The 13696-nt window shown below is 35.1% G+C and overlaps 2 protein-coding genes and 1 long non-coding RNA gene across 3 annotated transcripts; all 3 read right to left on the reverse strand.

Annotated features, from left to right (window-relative positions):
• Positions 1-2531: 2531 nt before the first annotated feature.
• On the reverse strand, positions 2532-9002 carry LOC111450779 (ER membrane protein complex subunit 2-like). Its single transcript, XM_023091067.1, has 9 exons — positions 8656-9002; positions 7888-7952; positions 7697-7745; positions 5983-6077; positions 5724-5809; positions 5585-5644; positions 5399-5480; positions 3884-3997; positions 2532-2911 (listed from the first exon to the last, which is right to left on the reverse strand). The coding sequence occupies exons 1-9, from the start codon at positions 8840-8842 to the stop codon at positions 2741-2743; spliced, it is 909 nt and encodes a 302-aa protein (XP_022946835.1). The 5' UTR covers positions 8843-9002; the 3' UTR covers positions 2532-2740.
• A 955-nt stretch (positions 9003-9957) lies between these two features.
• On the reverse strand, positions 9958-10739 carry LOC111450854. The gene is made up of 2 exons (XR_002711882.1): positions 10415-10739; positions 9958-10337 (listed from the first exon to the last, which is right to left on the reverse strand). It is a non-coding gene; the product is annotated as an uncharacterized LOC111450854 (long non-coding RNA).
• A 1270-nt stretch (positions 10740-12009) lies between these two features.
• LOC111450853 lies at positions 12010-13614 on the reverse strand. The gene has a single exon (XM_023091146.1). It carries the CDS (start codon positions 13142-13144, stop codon positions 12245-12247), a length of 900 nt encoding a protein of 299 aa, XP_022946914.1. The 5' UTR covers positions 13145-13614; the 3' UTR covers positions 12010-12244.
• Positions 13615-13696: the final 82 nt, after the last annotated feature.

The raw sequence follows: 13696 nt of genomic DNA on the forward strand, positions 1-13696 counted from the left end.
CCAAAAATGGAGGAAGAAAAATACACATAAAAATAATAAATGTATAGAAACATTGCATGTGATATTTCAGTTATCTTTTTCCTTTTTTTTTTTATTTTTATTTAATTAGTTACATTTCAAATAAATTCTATTTGGGTTAATTAAATAATTTATATCCTACAAAAAAAAAAAATACAGCATTTTACACTTTTTTTTTTATTAATTTTTGTATAAATCTCTTTAACCGTTAGAGTTATTTGAATAATAATAAAAATATGTAAAAAAATATAAATATATATTGTTTTACGAGAATCATTATATTACTAATTTTAAACTATATATATATAATTTTGGAGTTAAAAGAATATAAAATGGGTGACTTGTTATAAAAAATATATAAATAGTTTTAAAAAAATATTTTAAATTAACAATAATATTATTTATTTTACAAAAATCAAGTGAGCATGGGATTTATTAAAATATATATATATATATATTCTTATCCACATGCTTGTATTTAAATTGAATTATTTTTATTTTGTGGGTAATAAAATAATAATTCTACTTTGGCCATATGCTTTTAGCTTTGGTATATTTTAATCCTTATATTCTTCAAATGTTTCTTTTAAGTCTCTATCCTTTCAAAATTTAATTGTTTTAATCTCTTTATTCGTCTTTAATTTTTTTAATCATAATTTTAATATATTATTATTTGGCTAAATTAATAAAAATATTTGGATTTCAAAATATTTTCTAAATTTTCAATAATATTCTTAAATTATTTTTTTTGTAAAACTATTTTGAGTTCCTCTTCCTACTTTTTATTTATTTTTTAATTAAGCTATAAATTATATTGTAAAATATTTATATATAATAATAATAATATTGTTCAGACAAAGACAAAAAAAAAAAAAACAACAACCTGCTGGGCTTCGCCGTCTTTTGTCAGCTCTTGGCTGAGTGGGTCCCACCTAGAGGATATATGTTTGGTGACAGAGATATGTTGTTCCAAACCCCGGATTGGCTTATTCATTTTCCTACCTTGTTTGATTACACTCAATTGTATATATATAAATTCGGTCTAATAATTTAATAAATAACTTTTAATATATATATATATATATATATATATCTTATTTGGTCTAATAATTGTTCCAAACCCGGGTTGGCTTATTCATTTTAGTTATATCATTGGATTTATTTACTCACGTAATTTTAAATTTTTTTATTCATGGTTAAGAATTTTAAACTTTTATATTGGTAATTCTTTATCGTCAATACTGTTACTTAAATATTGTTGTATCATGCAGTTTTATACAAACAAATATAGGATTACCATCAACAAGCACTAAATGGCATGATTAATATATGTCGGTTTTAAAAACAAGGGCTTTTTAGCAAATAAAATGGAAAAGACCCGAGCGTATGATATTCATGAAGCGAAATACATCCACCGTCTCACCAGACCAGTTAAACATTTTTAATTTATTTTTATTTTTATTTATGAAAAATGAAAAATGAAAGCCTATATTCAAGGAACGTGATTTGTTCAAACAAAAAATGTAGGGACAATGAAAGTAAAAAAAACATGGGAAAGCTAAAGTGGTGTCTTATTTATTTATTTATAGAAATTTTAAAAACTAATATTAAATAAATTTCGATATTTTTTTTTTTAAACTTTGTTTGAACTAAGAAGGAAAATAAAAGTGTTATGATCAAAGGTTTCCAATCTTTTGGGTACTTTTTAGTTACATAAATCTCGCCCCAATCTATCACTTAATTTCAATCAATCAATCATTTAGAGGAGTAATTATTTTAAAAAATAACGTCACGGTGATTAAAAAAAAAAAAAAAAGGTCGGATCAAACTTTTGGCTTTAGAAAAAGTAATAAATATTTTATGATAAATATTCAAACTTACCAATATAATTATCAGGTGAAAAGATTCAAACATCTTACCTATTGGTTCAGTGGACACTATATTGATTTCTATTAATACATAAATAAATCACTTAATTCTATTTTTCTTATTTTTAATTTTAGGTTAAATCATTTTTTTTTATGTACTTCTAAAATGTATATATAGCATACTCCACCAATAAAAGAATAATTTATCATTTTCTTTACCAACTCTCCCTAATATTTTTCCTCTTCAAAAACGGTCTAAATTATATGTTCGGTCAATCCAAAACTAAGATCGCGATAATTACATCTAATAAAAAAAGCTTATCAAGCAGCCAATATGAACACAATTCAACTGACACAAAGACACAAGGAGACAAGGTCTGTACTCTCAATAAAGAGGTCAGAAACTCGAATTCTGTACCGGTTACAACTAAAAAAGGGGCGAGAAACTTGCCCCTCAAGTTTCTTTTGTCAAAATCTTCATCTCTAGAATCCCAAGAATTAATATTGTTCATCTCTCATACCCTTTTTAGACTGACATAAAGAAGAAAGGTGCAGAGAAACCCTACATTCAAAGGACATAGAATGGAATTTGTGTACATTCTTCCCAATGATTTCATGTTCATAGAAGATTGGTATAGAATTCTATAACTAGAAAAGAAGAAAGAATAAGATTTATATCTTTTTGTAGCTGTGTCGTCCTTAACTTAGGCTAAAAAAAATACATCACTTCTCATATTTAGGACTTTATGGAAACAGAGAAAAATTTTCTTCTTAGGGAAAAATCACAAGAAAATGAATTAATATAAACTACCAGTAGCTAAATGCTAATCACCCTCAGTTCAAAGGAGGAAAAGTTAAGGGGAGACCTTCAAGCCTTTCATTACAGAAGAAAGCAGAGAAAGCTTGTGTGGAGCTCTTTGCTTGTAATCTTTTTCCAAGGCTGTTGCTGCTAAAGATTGGAGCTCTGGACCCTCCTTGTCTTCTCGGTTTCGACCTCTCGTGAGCTGTGCAATGGCAGATGAACACTGGTTTGCAAAAGAAAAAGGGAATCAGCTTGAAATAAGACAGAAATGCGAGGAGTTGCAGGCCAATTGCTTTTTGTTTTTTGTTTTTTTTTTTTTGTTAAAAAGTATAATTCTGGTCTACGTTTTGGTTCTTGGTACTGTGGTATAACACTTTCATGTGTCATGTGGTCTCATGCATATGAAAAGCTAAAGCGGTATCATGTCAACTTTTACGATGTCATGTCGGGTTTTGTTGCTATTTATTTGGTAACTGAGAGGACCAAATTGTCACGATATAAAGAAAGAATAAGGTCTAAAATAAAATGAGAGAAACTGTAACCGCCTAAGCTCACTTCTACCAAATATTGTCCTCTCAGAGTTTTCCCTTTTAGGCTTTCCCTCAAGATTTTTAAAATGCATCTGCTAGAGAGAGGTTTCCGCACCCTTATAAAGAATGTTCGCTCCCCTCTCCAACCGATGTGGGATCTCACAATCTACCCCCTTCAAGGCCCAACGTCCTCGCTGGCACTCGTTTCTCTCTTGTGATGAGATCCCACATCAATTGGAGAGAGGAACAAGTGCCGGCGAGGACACTATTGTGAGATCCCACATCGATTGGAGAGAGAAACGAGTGCTAGCAAGGATGCTGGGTCTCGAAGGGGGGTGGATTGTGAGATCCCACATCGGTTGGAGAGGGAAACGAAACCTTCTTTATAAGGGTGTGAAAACCTCACCCTAGCGATGCGTTTTAAAAACCTTGAGAGGAAGTCTGAAAGAAAAAGCCCAAAGAAGACAATATCTATTGATGGTGGACTTTGGCTGACTTAATTTGGGTTAAAGCTGACAAAGTCTTCACATAGAGGAAGCACAAAACTCAAGATATCAACCGAAAATGATGGATATACTCCCACGACAGTGAAATGTGCATCAGATATAAGGTTATAATGAATATAACAAATTGCTATATGCAGAAGATTGCCAGAGAAAGCTTACCAAGCAAACGCCAAACAGGGCTCTGGTATTTTTGCCCCCACTCAAGTCTATAGTAGATGCGTAGTATTTCTTTGCTGTTTGAAGGTTTTCTAGGCCGCCTAATGTGTAAAGTACCTGTATTCAGATAAAGGTTTCGAGTAATTACTTGAAAGTTGAAACGAAGTTAAAGAGAATGGTAAAACAAAGTTTAACTAATACTACGCTTTTGCCAGAAAACAAGAACATCTTCTAGAATTTCCAACATGAAAATCGAGACTAGGAAAAGCAAGTTTGAGCAAGATATGTCGATAAGCAACGCCGTGCTGAACGAGAGCTCCTTTCTGCTTTCTGCAAGGGTTTTTCTTTCATTCTTCTTTTTTTCTTTTCAAATAATTGGGGTGTAGGGGCTCCACTAATTGCCCACTGCACAAAAATGTTTTGACCACACTAAAACTAACTCCAAGAGACAATGAGTTTCAAGTTTTAAATTTTCCATACAGAGACTTGAGCTTAAGACCTTGGAGAGAATCTCCAAGCATTCCAAATCCTCAATATCAGGGTCAACTCTTAAGGTACTCCTCAGGATAAAACTGGATCAGGTATCCAAATTAAATTTCGTCATCGATCGACTTGCAGTTATAGCACAAATAAAGGCATTTTCTTTGGGTTAAACGCAGCCTAACCCGAACAATTCAGACACAGCCTACATTGTCAGTAAAATATCAAGAGGTGGACAGCTCCATTATCTCACCACCTAATGCCTAATAACTTGCCTTGCTCTATGGCATAACTTCAAGGTGACTAAACCAAACGCCAAAGCATTGATTTTGTCATTAACTCTTTGGAGCTGTCCAAATTCTCACCCAAATTTCTCCAGTTGGTGTGCATCAATAAAAGACAACCCAAAGCTTCCAAATTCTCACCCAAATTTCAGCAATAAAATGGAGTAAGAAGTTAAAAGGCTACCAAGAGCTAAAGTTACAAAAAAAAAGAAAAAAAATCCCTTCGGTTGATATGAATCAATGAAAGACCATAGCTATGAAAAGAAGCCTAGGAAAAACACTCCATGATAAGTACACCAATAAAATAAAATAAAATAAAAAGCCCAATTAGTTATTGCATCTTATCTTAATTGATTATCAATTAACACAAGAAAACAAAAGGACCTAGCCACATTAATGATTATTACCTAAAGATGATTTATTATGCAGCAAATAACTCATCAACGCAAGAAATCTATCTAGGAAATAGACTTAGCATGGTGGAGACAAAATGACTCAGGAGAATAACGTTGTCATAGATGTTAAAGAAAGTCCGGCTTTTGACAATCATGTGATCTCACAATGGACCCATGCAGCCAACTCCAACATGAAGCTCTGTCAAATTATGAAATGATGAACAAAGTATTTGCAAACTTTATATACCCATCACAAGGAGAAGTATCCCTTCCAACATGCTTTCCCACGATAAACTTCCCGAAAATATTACAATAAATGAAGTGGAAGATATAGTCATCAGGGATGAAGAGCCACTTACATCTGCATAAGCTAAGTGATATAGCGGAACTGTGGGCTGAGATAATATCAGCTCCTCATAGCAAAAAACTGCTTGCTTGTACCTAAGATACAGATACAAAGTACAAGCTTCTTAATTGGGAACACAAGGACACAATTTGGACACTACTGTTAGATAGAAAGGAACATGAAAGGGGAAATTACTCACATTTGGAGAGATACATATAGTTCAGCCAGTTCTCTCCAGGCATCATGATCGGCCATAAATCTACGATAAAGGGAGAAAAGAAATCTGAAAGACGCCTTTTTAAGCATTTCAAATAAGAGGTATGCAAAAATCTGCTCACGTTTCAAGATATTTGTTAAGCCATTCAATAGCCACCGCAATGTTGCCTTGTGATTTTGCCAGGGCAACCCTCCTCTTATGTACTATCTGTTCAAGTGCAAGGAAGGAAAATGAAATATCTGAAAGGCTTATATAGCTATATCTATAGCTCATCATATATCTCAAGTGATTATACTCATAGTGGAATACCATCATTAAATAAAAATTGCACGGGAAAAAATAAAAATATCGTTTCACAAAGAACAGTTAAAAAAAATTACTTGATCACATGGATTTTCCTCTAGAAAGCTAGCGTAAGCTTTCTCAGCCTCAGCCCACAATTCCTTTGCTTCAAGCAACATAGCCTCTAGCCTCCCTGTGACAAGGCAACCCCATAATCCATCAAAGTGCTTGTAATGTTTATCTACTCAGAATCTGTTATATAAACAATATGCAATTTGCTGATGTAATCAACAGAAATTCCATTCACAATGTGAGAAACAGGTTGAGGATTCTGAGATCCAGGATCTAATAAAGTCGCAAAAACTGCCACTGATTATAGTTAAATCATATAAAATACAATTGTACAGTGTCCACCAAAAAATTCCCTTCCAAACGAAATGGTTACTTAACTGACACATTTCCTATGAGGACACGCACTTTAGTCAGGAGAATGATAACAGTCAAAGGGGATGCCTGATTTGACTCCAATGCAACAACACAAGGACAAGCGATCGGTTTATTCCCCATTCCTCTAGCCCATGACATACCATTACGCTCACGAGTAGAATCTTAGCTTGAGCCTACCTTCGCATATGTATCCAAACTTAGACACCAAATAAAAACCTTAACCTTCCTAGGAGTTGGACGTTTTCCCCTAAAATAGAGTTGCATAACACCCAATTGAGGATGGCTCCAAAATCTACTACACGGTCCAAGAACAAAGTGATTTACATAAAAATACCCAGGCTGCACCAAAGCTACCACCATCTGTGCCTCCCTAGTCTCAAATTGAGAATTTCTAGCATCACCATCAGGCAAACATATCCATTCACCAATCTATAGTTTAGCTCCTTTTCAGATCTAACGACAAAAAACCAGCCTTTAAGTTTTAGCAGCTTCTAACAGTAGCCCAGTGATAATCCACAAATAGTGGATGTGACTAAAAGCCTTTTAGAAAGATAAATAAACTTTGAATGATAAGAAGATGGTTTTGTAAAGTAAGTGATTTTCAATGAACAGATTTAATTTAAAATTGTGTCTTATCATGAAATATTAATCTTTTAGAAATATGCTAATTGGATTGAAATTCCTTTTTAAACCCTTATAAGATATTGTATCTTCAAATGTATGAAGTTTACTGCTACAGCTTCAAAATGGAACTTTTCAGCCTGAGAGCCCTTGCAAACTATGTACTTTGGTAAGAAAACCTTGTTGCGTCTATATATTCTCATTTCTTTACAAAATGACATATTATCACAACCGAGTTGTGTTCGTATCACAAGTTCATGCCCATGCTTTTTATATTATCGGATTTAATAAAATTGAGTACAAATGTAATGATGGGTGAAGCGAATGATAAAGGATAACAAGGAACCGTAAGCCATGAAAATAGAATGAATGGGATATCTAAGGTAACATTTACCACAGAGCAGCCTTATTGTTAATCACCAATGAATTGAAAAGGACAAAGCAATTATAATAAATAGCTAAAAGAATAAGTCGACCCTAGAACATTAGGTAGTCAAAAAGAAGATTGCCACATTGTGGCATATTTAGCTCAGGTGAGTAGGCCAGCCAGTTGAGTGGTTTCCAATCCAAGGCTCAGCAGCTCAATCGCCTTTACCCGACCATTGGGTTTACCATAGCTTAGTATTTCATACGTTATTGGAAGTTCAATTATCAGATAAGATGACAAATAAAGGGTCAACCTCGGTTACAAAATCAAACAAGAATACAAATATAGAAAAAACTAACAATTTATTTTTAACATACCAACTCTATTACTCTGTGGAAATTTCTTCTGAAGAACCTTTATGCAATCCTACAATAGATTGCAGAGTGTAAGGCATTAATCCAAGGCAAAAAAAAAAAATCTCAAAACCAAGCGTCATCAAATGACTAGACTAAAATGAACTCGACCAATCTGCAATTCAAGTAGTTAACTAAAGAAATGTAAATTGCACCTTTGCAACATCTAAAGCTTGGCAGTCCAGCGCTGCAATAGCTACCTGTTCGTACAGGGTCCATTCTACACCGAGCAAAAAATCATAGTCACGAAAACATTTTGGCAAAAATTTAGTCATTGAGAAAGGAAAACCTTTAATGATACATCTTCCACCATACGATACAGAAGTAACAAAAAGAGGGATTAAAAGAGGAGGTGGTCTCACTTGTTTTTCAAAAGAAGTTCGTGTTGTTCCTGTTCGAGAAAAATAATTCCTGGACCTATATAATTTTTCAGTAATACATAAAGGAAACTGCATATGCAAATTAAGAAGTTCTATTTGCTTCCTGGACCAAGAACTTCGGTAAAGAAGAAGTTTAATCCATATTTCAGTCACAAAAAGGTGTATGAGCCAAAAAAATTTAAAAACATGATGAAGCAACACTTACATTTAAAGTTTCTTTTGATAAACTATTCAAAAACAAAAATCAAAGTTAGTCCATCCAATGATTTAGTGAGATGTGCATTGAATCTACAGTTGCTCTTTTCTTTAAAGCTATTATCTTTTGTCCAGCTAATTTTTACATTACAATCTGCAATTGAGCAGTGACAAGGATACAGAAATCCAAAATTAATATTCAAATTCTTATAAACAATGAAAGCAGTGCAATACTTAATTATATGTTGATTCCTCCAAAATCCAAAAATTACAAAGCAAGATAAACGTTAAGAGCAAAACATATCTTCATATCCAGATCGAAGAATCAACAGAGAGGCTCAAACTCACCCTCTTGGCCGAGACCGGATCGCTTTCTGGAATCATTCAAGATCGACAATCCATGGTTTAAGACCTTATGAGAACGGCGAACCTTGAGTTTTCTGACGAGGGAAAGATACTCCCAAGCACCTCCACCTCCATTATCGACCTGGGTCTCGAGTCTATTCAATTCGGCCTCCTCTGCTTTACTCACCATCTTCGCGAAATTCAGAGAGTGGCTGAGATCGAGAATTGCAAAGAAAATGCAGTTAAGCACCCACCCTCTCAGCCCAGTTCCGTCGCCGGCCGGTTATTTGGATCTAGTAGCTGCAAGCCTGCAATGGAGTGAAGAGAGAGAGAGAAGAGAGAGAGGAGAGAAAATTTGACTTGGATCGCACTCTGAAAAACGGGTCGGTTCGCTTTCTTTCGGGTTTCGGGTTTTGGATTTTTTAATTTTTTAATTTATTTATTTTGTTGAACAAATATCAAATGACTCATAACATAATTGATATTTTTTTTCTTTAAAATGAGATGAAATTGATGCGATGGCTAACTTGTTATCATATTAATTATATAAATTATTTTAATGATATATTATTAAAATAAATGATAACAACGATTTTAATTATCTATATCGTTATTACATAAGAATATTACACGACGTAATATTATATTAAAAAGATGGTGTAAGCAATGTATGCATAGTGTCATAATCACACTCTTACGGCAATGAGACAACGATTATGCGGCACTTATTTGAGGTAGCAGGATAATGTATTTTAACCCAACGAACAAGTTAGCAGTGAGAAATTTGGACGTCGCATACAATATTGGTGTATGTTCGAATATCAAGTCATGTTTGCGATAAATTTTTTTAGAAAACGTGAGCGAGAAAATATATTTGAAAACGATTTGAAAGAACTGAAGAAATCAACGTTATATGACTATAAACAAAGAAAGAAACACTATGGCTTAAATAACGTATAACTCGGAGTAGGAAGAAGTGACAACTAGTCATATCACCCTATAGTACATTTTGGGACATTTTAGCCTCAGCGAGTGTAGACATGATTTTGGTAAGTGGTCATACACCCTCATATTGACACAACTTGAAATGGTAAGGAGGTCTATCTAAGATGAGTCATAGACAACACGTTCTGGACAAGCATGACCGGGACATTCGACATGCGGCCATAGACAACACATTGTGGACAAACATGACGGTGACACATAGCCGAATTTATACGATCTTTTTTACTCGGTGCCTAATAGTTCAAGAACTTATCAAACACAAACTTGAAAATTTAGAAACTTATTAGATACTATTTAAGCTTCACGGATCAAATAAATGTAAACTTCAATCAAGTTTTCGAGTTTACGTCCAGCCAAAGATAACGAATACTCCGTTACCCCTCGTAAATAAAATCTACCCTAAACCTTATTACGACCTCGAACTTCCTCTTCGACTTCGTAGAATGCATATCCGAACCCGACCCCATATGAACCAAGTGAGAAACCTGAGCTTGCAGGCTTCAAATTCATGAACAAGTTCAACGGTTGTTTGGATATAATGTTAGAAGTACAAATTTGCAGAAGAAGCAACCAAACAAAACCAAGATCTTATAAATGTATCTTTAACCTCTCCTTTATGTGTGGACTTAAGATAGTAATTTGAATCACGATGCTCTCGGGTTCGAACATAAGACCTCTTCCTTCGATACGATGTTAAGTTATTACTAATATGAACGATAAGTTAAGAGCATAACTATACTAAGCTTAAAATACTTACAAGAAGGACGAGTTGTGCAAGTACTACGCGACGTGTAAACGTCAGTCGACGAGCTTAAAATATGCACGGCAAACTGGCAGCTTAAAAGATCGATCACGAGCGGAATTGGTCAGCAGCTTCGTTCTGGAAGCTGTAAGTTTGCTTTCACAATGAGAGAAACCAAAGTTAAATCCATTGAAGGATGAGCAGAAAAATAGAAAATATAGTCTCTACGTAAGGTGCTCATAATTCATAACGGCTGTGAAAATAAAAGACAGAAATTATCCAATTTGACCCGTTACCCGTCCGTTACGTATTGTCGTCAGCCTCACAGTTTTAAAACGTGTCTTTTAAACAAAGGTTTTCCACACTCTTATAAGAAATGTTTCGTTCCCCTCTTCAACCAACGTAGGATCCTACAATCCACCCCTTTGAGGCCCAACGTCCTCGCTGGCACACCGCTCAATATCTAGTTCTGATACTATAACAGCCCAAGTTCACCGCTAGCAGATATTATCCGCTTTGGCCCATTACGTATCGCTGTCAGCCTCACGGTTTTAAAACACGTCTATTAGGGAGAGATTTTTACACCCTTATCAGAAATGCTTTATTCTCTCCAACCAATATGGGATCTCACAATCCACCCCCTTGGGGCCCAGCATCATACTTGGTACACTGCTCAGTGTCTGGTTCTGATACCAATTGTAACGGCCCAAGTCCACCGCTAACAAATATTGTCCGCTTTGGCCCGTTACGTATCGCCGTTAGCCTCACAGTTTTAAACCGTATCTATTAGGGAGAGGTTTTCACACTCTTATAAAGAATGTTTCGTTCCCCTCTCCAACCAATATGGGATTTCACATCCTTTGTCTTCCAGTATCGAAATACAAGCAATCCCGAAACTATGATTGTATAAGACGAAGTACCGAGAATAAGAACTAAGAGTACTGGCTTAAACATATCAGACAGAGAAGAAATATTAAGCATAGATATCATCTAGAGCTACTGATATCCATTTACTTGAACAGTGAGCTATAGAGATGCTACTCAGTATTTGTTTCAGAGCATCTTCAACGAAACTGTTCTTCAGAACTGTGATTGAAAGACAAGTAAATGATTAACAGAACAAGTTCTTGCTGAAGTTCTATGATTAAAATCAAAACATCAATGTAAGAACATCATGTAAGCAGCAAAAAGGACCTCAACTTATGGATTTAAGTCTTACCCGAGCCTTGTGGACAATAAACGATCGATCGAATCCCGGAGAACCCGAAGGACCGGCAAAAGGATCTTGGTCTTTCATCTAAAGCCCATCAGCCATGCTCGATCAATTTAGAACAATACATCGAGCGATCGACAAAAAACCGTTGTTCAAATGTGACGATTTCTGGAGAAAGTACGACATTTCACCAAAACAAGTCATTCATATTCATGACAATAAAGCTTGCCAAACCCAAACTGGCTATCAGCGACAGTAGAAGGCCCTACAACAAACGAAGAACAAAGAAGCTCGGGAAATCGTCGAAAGGAGCAACGCAAACGACGTTAGCACAGAATGTTGAATGTTGAAGCTATGAAAATAACGTTTACGAGCAATCGAGGTGGTCGACTAAAGATTTGGGAAGATCAAAGCCAGGCATGTAATATTAGATATATACTTGACAACAATGATCAAGTTCAAACAGAGCAATGTACAACCAACTATAACAAAATCCTCTCTCATATAATCAAATGACTCGGTTCATCGGATCGAACGTAATCAACACGAAAAGGGACAATAAAAGTCTGTCGATCGCTAAGAGTTTCGTTTTCTTGTTAAAAAAATTAGAAAAGAATCAACAAACCACTCCTCTATTCATTCTTCCAGGCATGTAATATCAATGAGAAACCAAGACATTGTGATTTGCTGTCTGAAAATCTCTGAGAGAAAGACAAGGACAAGACATTAGGATCACAAAATGGTTGACTTCCCCACAACTTTTCAGCTGACAAACATGTTTTGAACATAAAAACAGCATTCCCAGGTGATGCACTAAACAGCCAACTATGAACATCCCAAAACACTTCCACTGCAAGCCCTTCAACCAAAATGGTGTGGTTCCCTCTAAACTTCCATTGCAGCCGCTTCACCTGCAACACGGTCTTTGAATCGACTCGTAGAATCAAGCACGGTTCGCTAACACCATTCGTATCACACTCGATATTAATATCATGAATTTGACCATTATCACAAAACTGAGCTTTGGAACAGAACACTTTCTTCCCAAAAATATGCTCCTTCTTGGAAATGAACACAGCAGAAGAAGGCACAGGGGAGGAATTGGACTTCTTGAAAGCTTCTTTCCTCAAATCCCCAAGAACAAGAACCATTTGTTTATCCACTACAATTCCGACATAATAACCCTCCAATGGTTCAGGTCCAGATCCAAATTTTGCAGAAGAAAGGTCCCAATAAATGTCGATTTTAGAAGAATAAGCTTCTAAAGTTTTAGACCCTCTTCTTTTAGAGAACAGCCATGGCTTAATATCAACTTTACAGAGACATTGATTTGAAGCATCATCAATACCAACACTAAGCCCTTGACCCATCAGATTTTTACTCCAAGTAACACTAATCAAGCAAGAACGCCCTCGTAGTCGACATTGATAAACACAAGTGACAAGGTTTTGAGCGGTCTTACCATTGTTTGAAGACGAGAAATCTGCTACTTGGACACCATTTTCGCCGAAACAAGATGGGAAATCCCTCATTTTCTGAGTTGAGAGCTTCAGATTAAAACGATAAAGACAAACAACGAGAGAAAAACAGCGTTGATCAGAGAAGAACAATGAAACCCATATCAGAAACGCCTCAAAATCGAGTACCCATCGATGAAATCAGAGAGAAAATTGAAGAACACGAAAGCCCATTTAAGAAAAGGGTTTGAAAATCTGCTAGTTGGGGTTCATCCGCCATGGAAATGGAAGGATTTCAAAGGGTGTAAGCAAAAACCCACATGGATTAGAGGTTGAGGGCGATGGATTTTGCTTTAAAGAACACTCAAGCGATAACGAATGGTGAAATTGGGGGGTTACGTTTGAAATTAAAGACAAATTTGAGGAATGTGGGATGTAAAATAAGGAAGAAAAGCAACAGAGAAGAGAAGCAGACAAGGAAAAAGTAGACTCGCTTCACTGTCAATCTCAATTACAAACCTCCACCTTCTCCTCCTCCAAACAAATCAGCAAAAGAAAAAGAAGAAAAAAAAAAAAAAAAAAAAAAAAAAAAAAAAAAAAAAAAAAAAAAAAAAAAAAAAAAAAAAA

This window comes from Cucurbita moschata, unplaced genomic scaffold (assembly GCF_002738365.1).
Source record: "Cucurbita moschata cultivar Rifu unplaced genomic scaffold, Cmos_1.0 Cmo_Scf00012, whole genome shotgun sequence".
NCBI lineage: Eukaryota > Viridiplantae > Streptophyta > Magnoliopsida > Cucurbitales > Cucurbitaceae > Cucurbita > Cucurbita moschata.

Excerpts from the sequence above, each read along its gene's own strand:
- LOC111450779 (XM_023091067.1), bottom strand. The coding sequence starts at position 8,842 with ATGGTGAGTAAAGCAGAGGAGGCCGAATTGAATAGACTCGAGACCCAG. Across the intron at positions 7,746-7,887 it reads AAGCTTTAGATGTTGCAAAG|GATTGCATAAAGGTTCTTCA; the intron begins GTGCAATTTACA and ends AATCTATTGTAG. Across the intron at positions 6,078-7,696 it reads TCCACAGAGTAATAGAGTTG|GGAGGCTAGAGGCTATGTTG; the intron begins GTATGTTAAAAA and ends GCCTTGTCACAG.
- LOC111450853 (XM_023091146.1), bottom strand. The coding sequence starts at position 13,144 with ATGAGGGATTTCCCATCTTGTTTCGGCGAAAATGGTGTCCAAGTAGCA.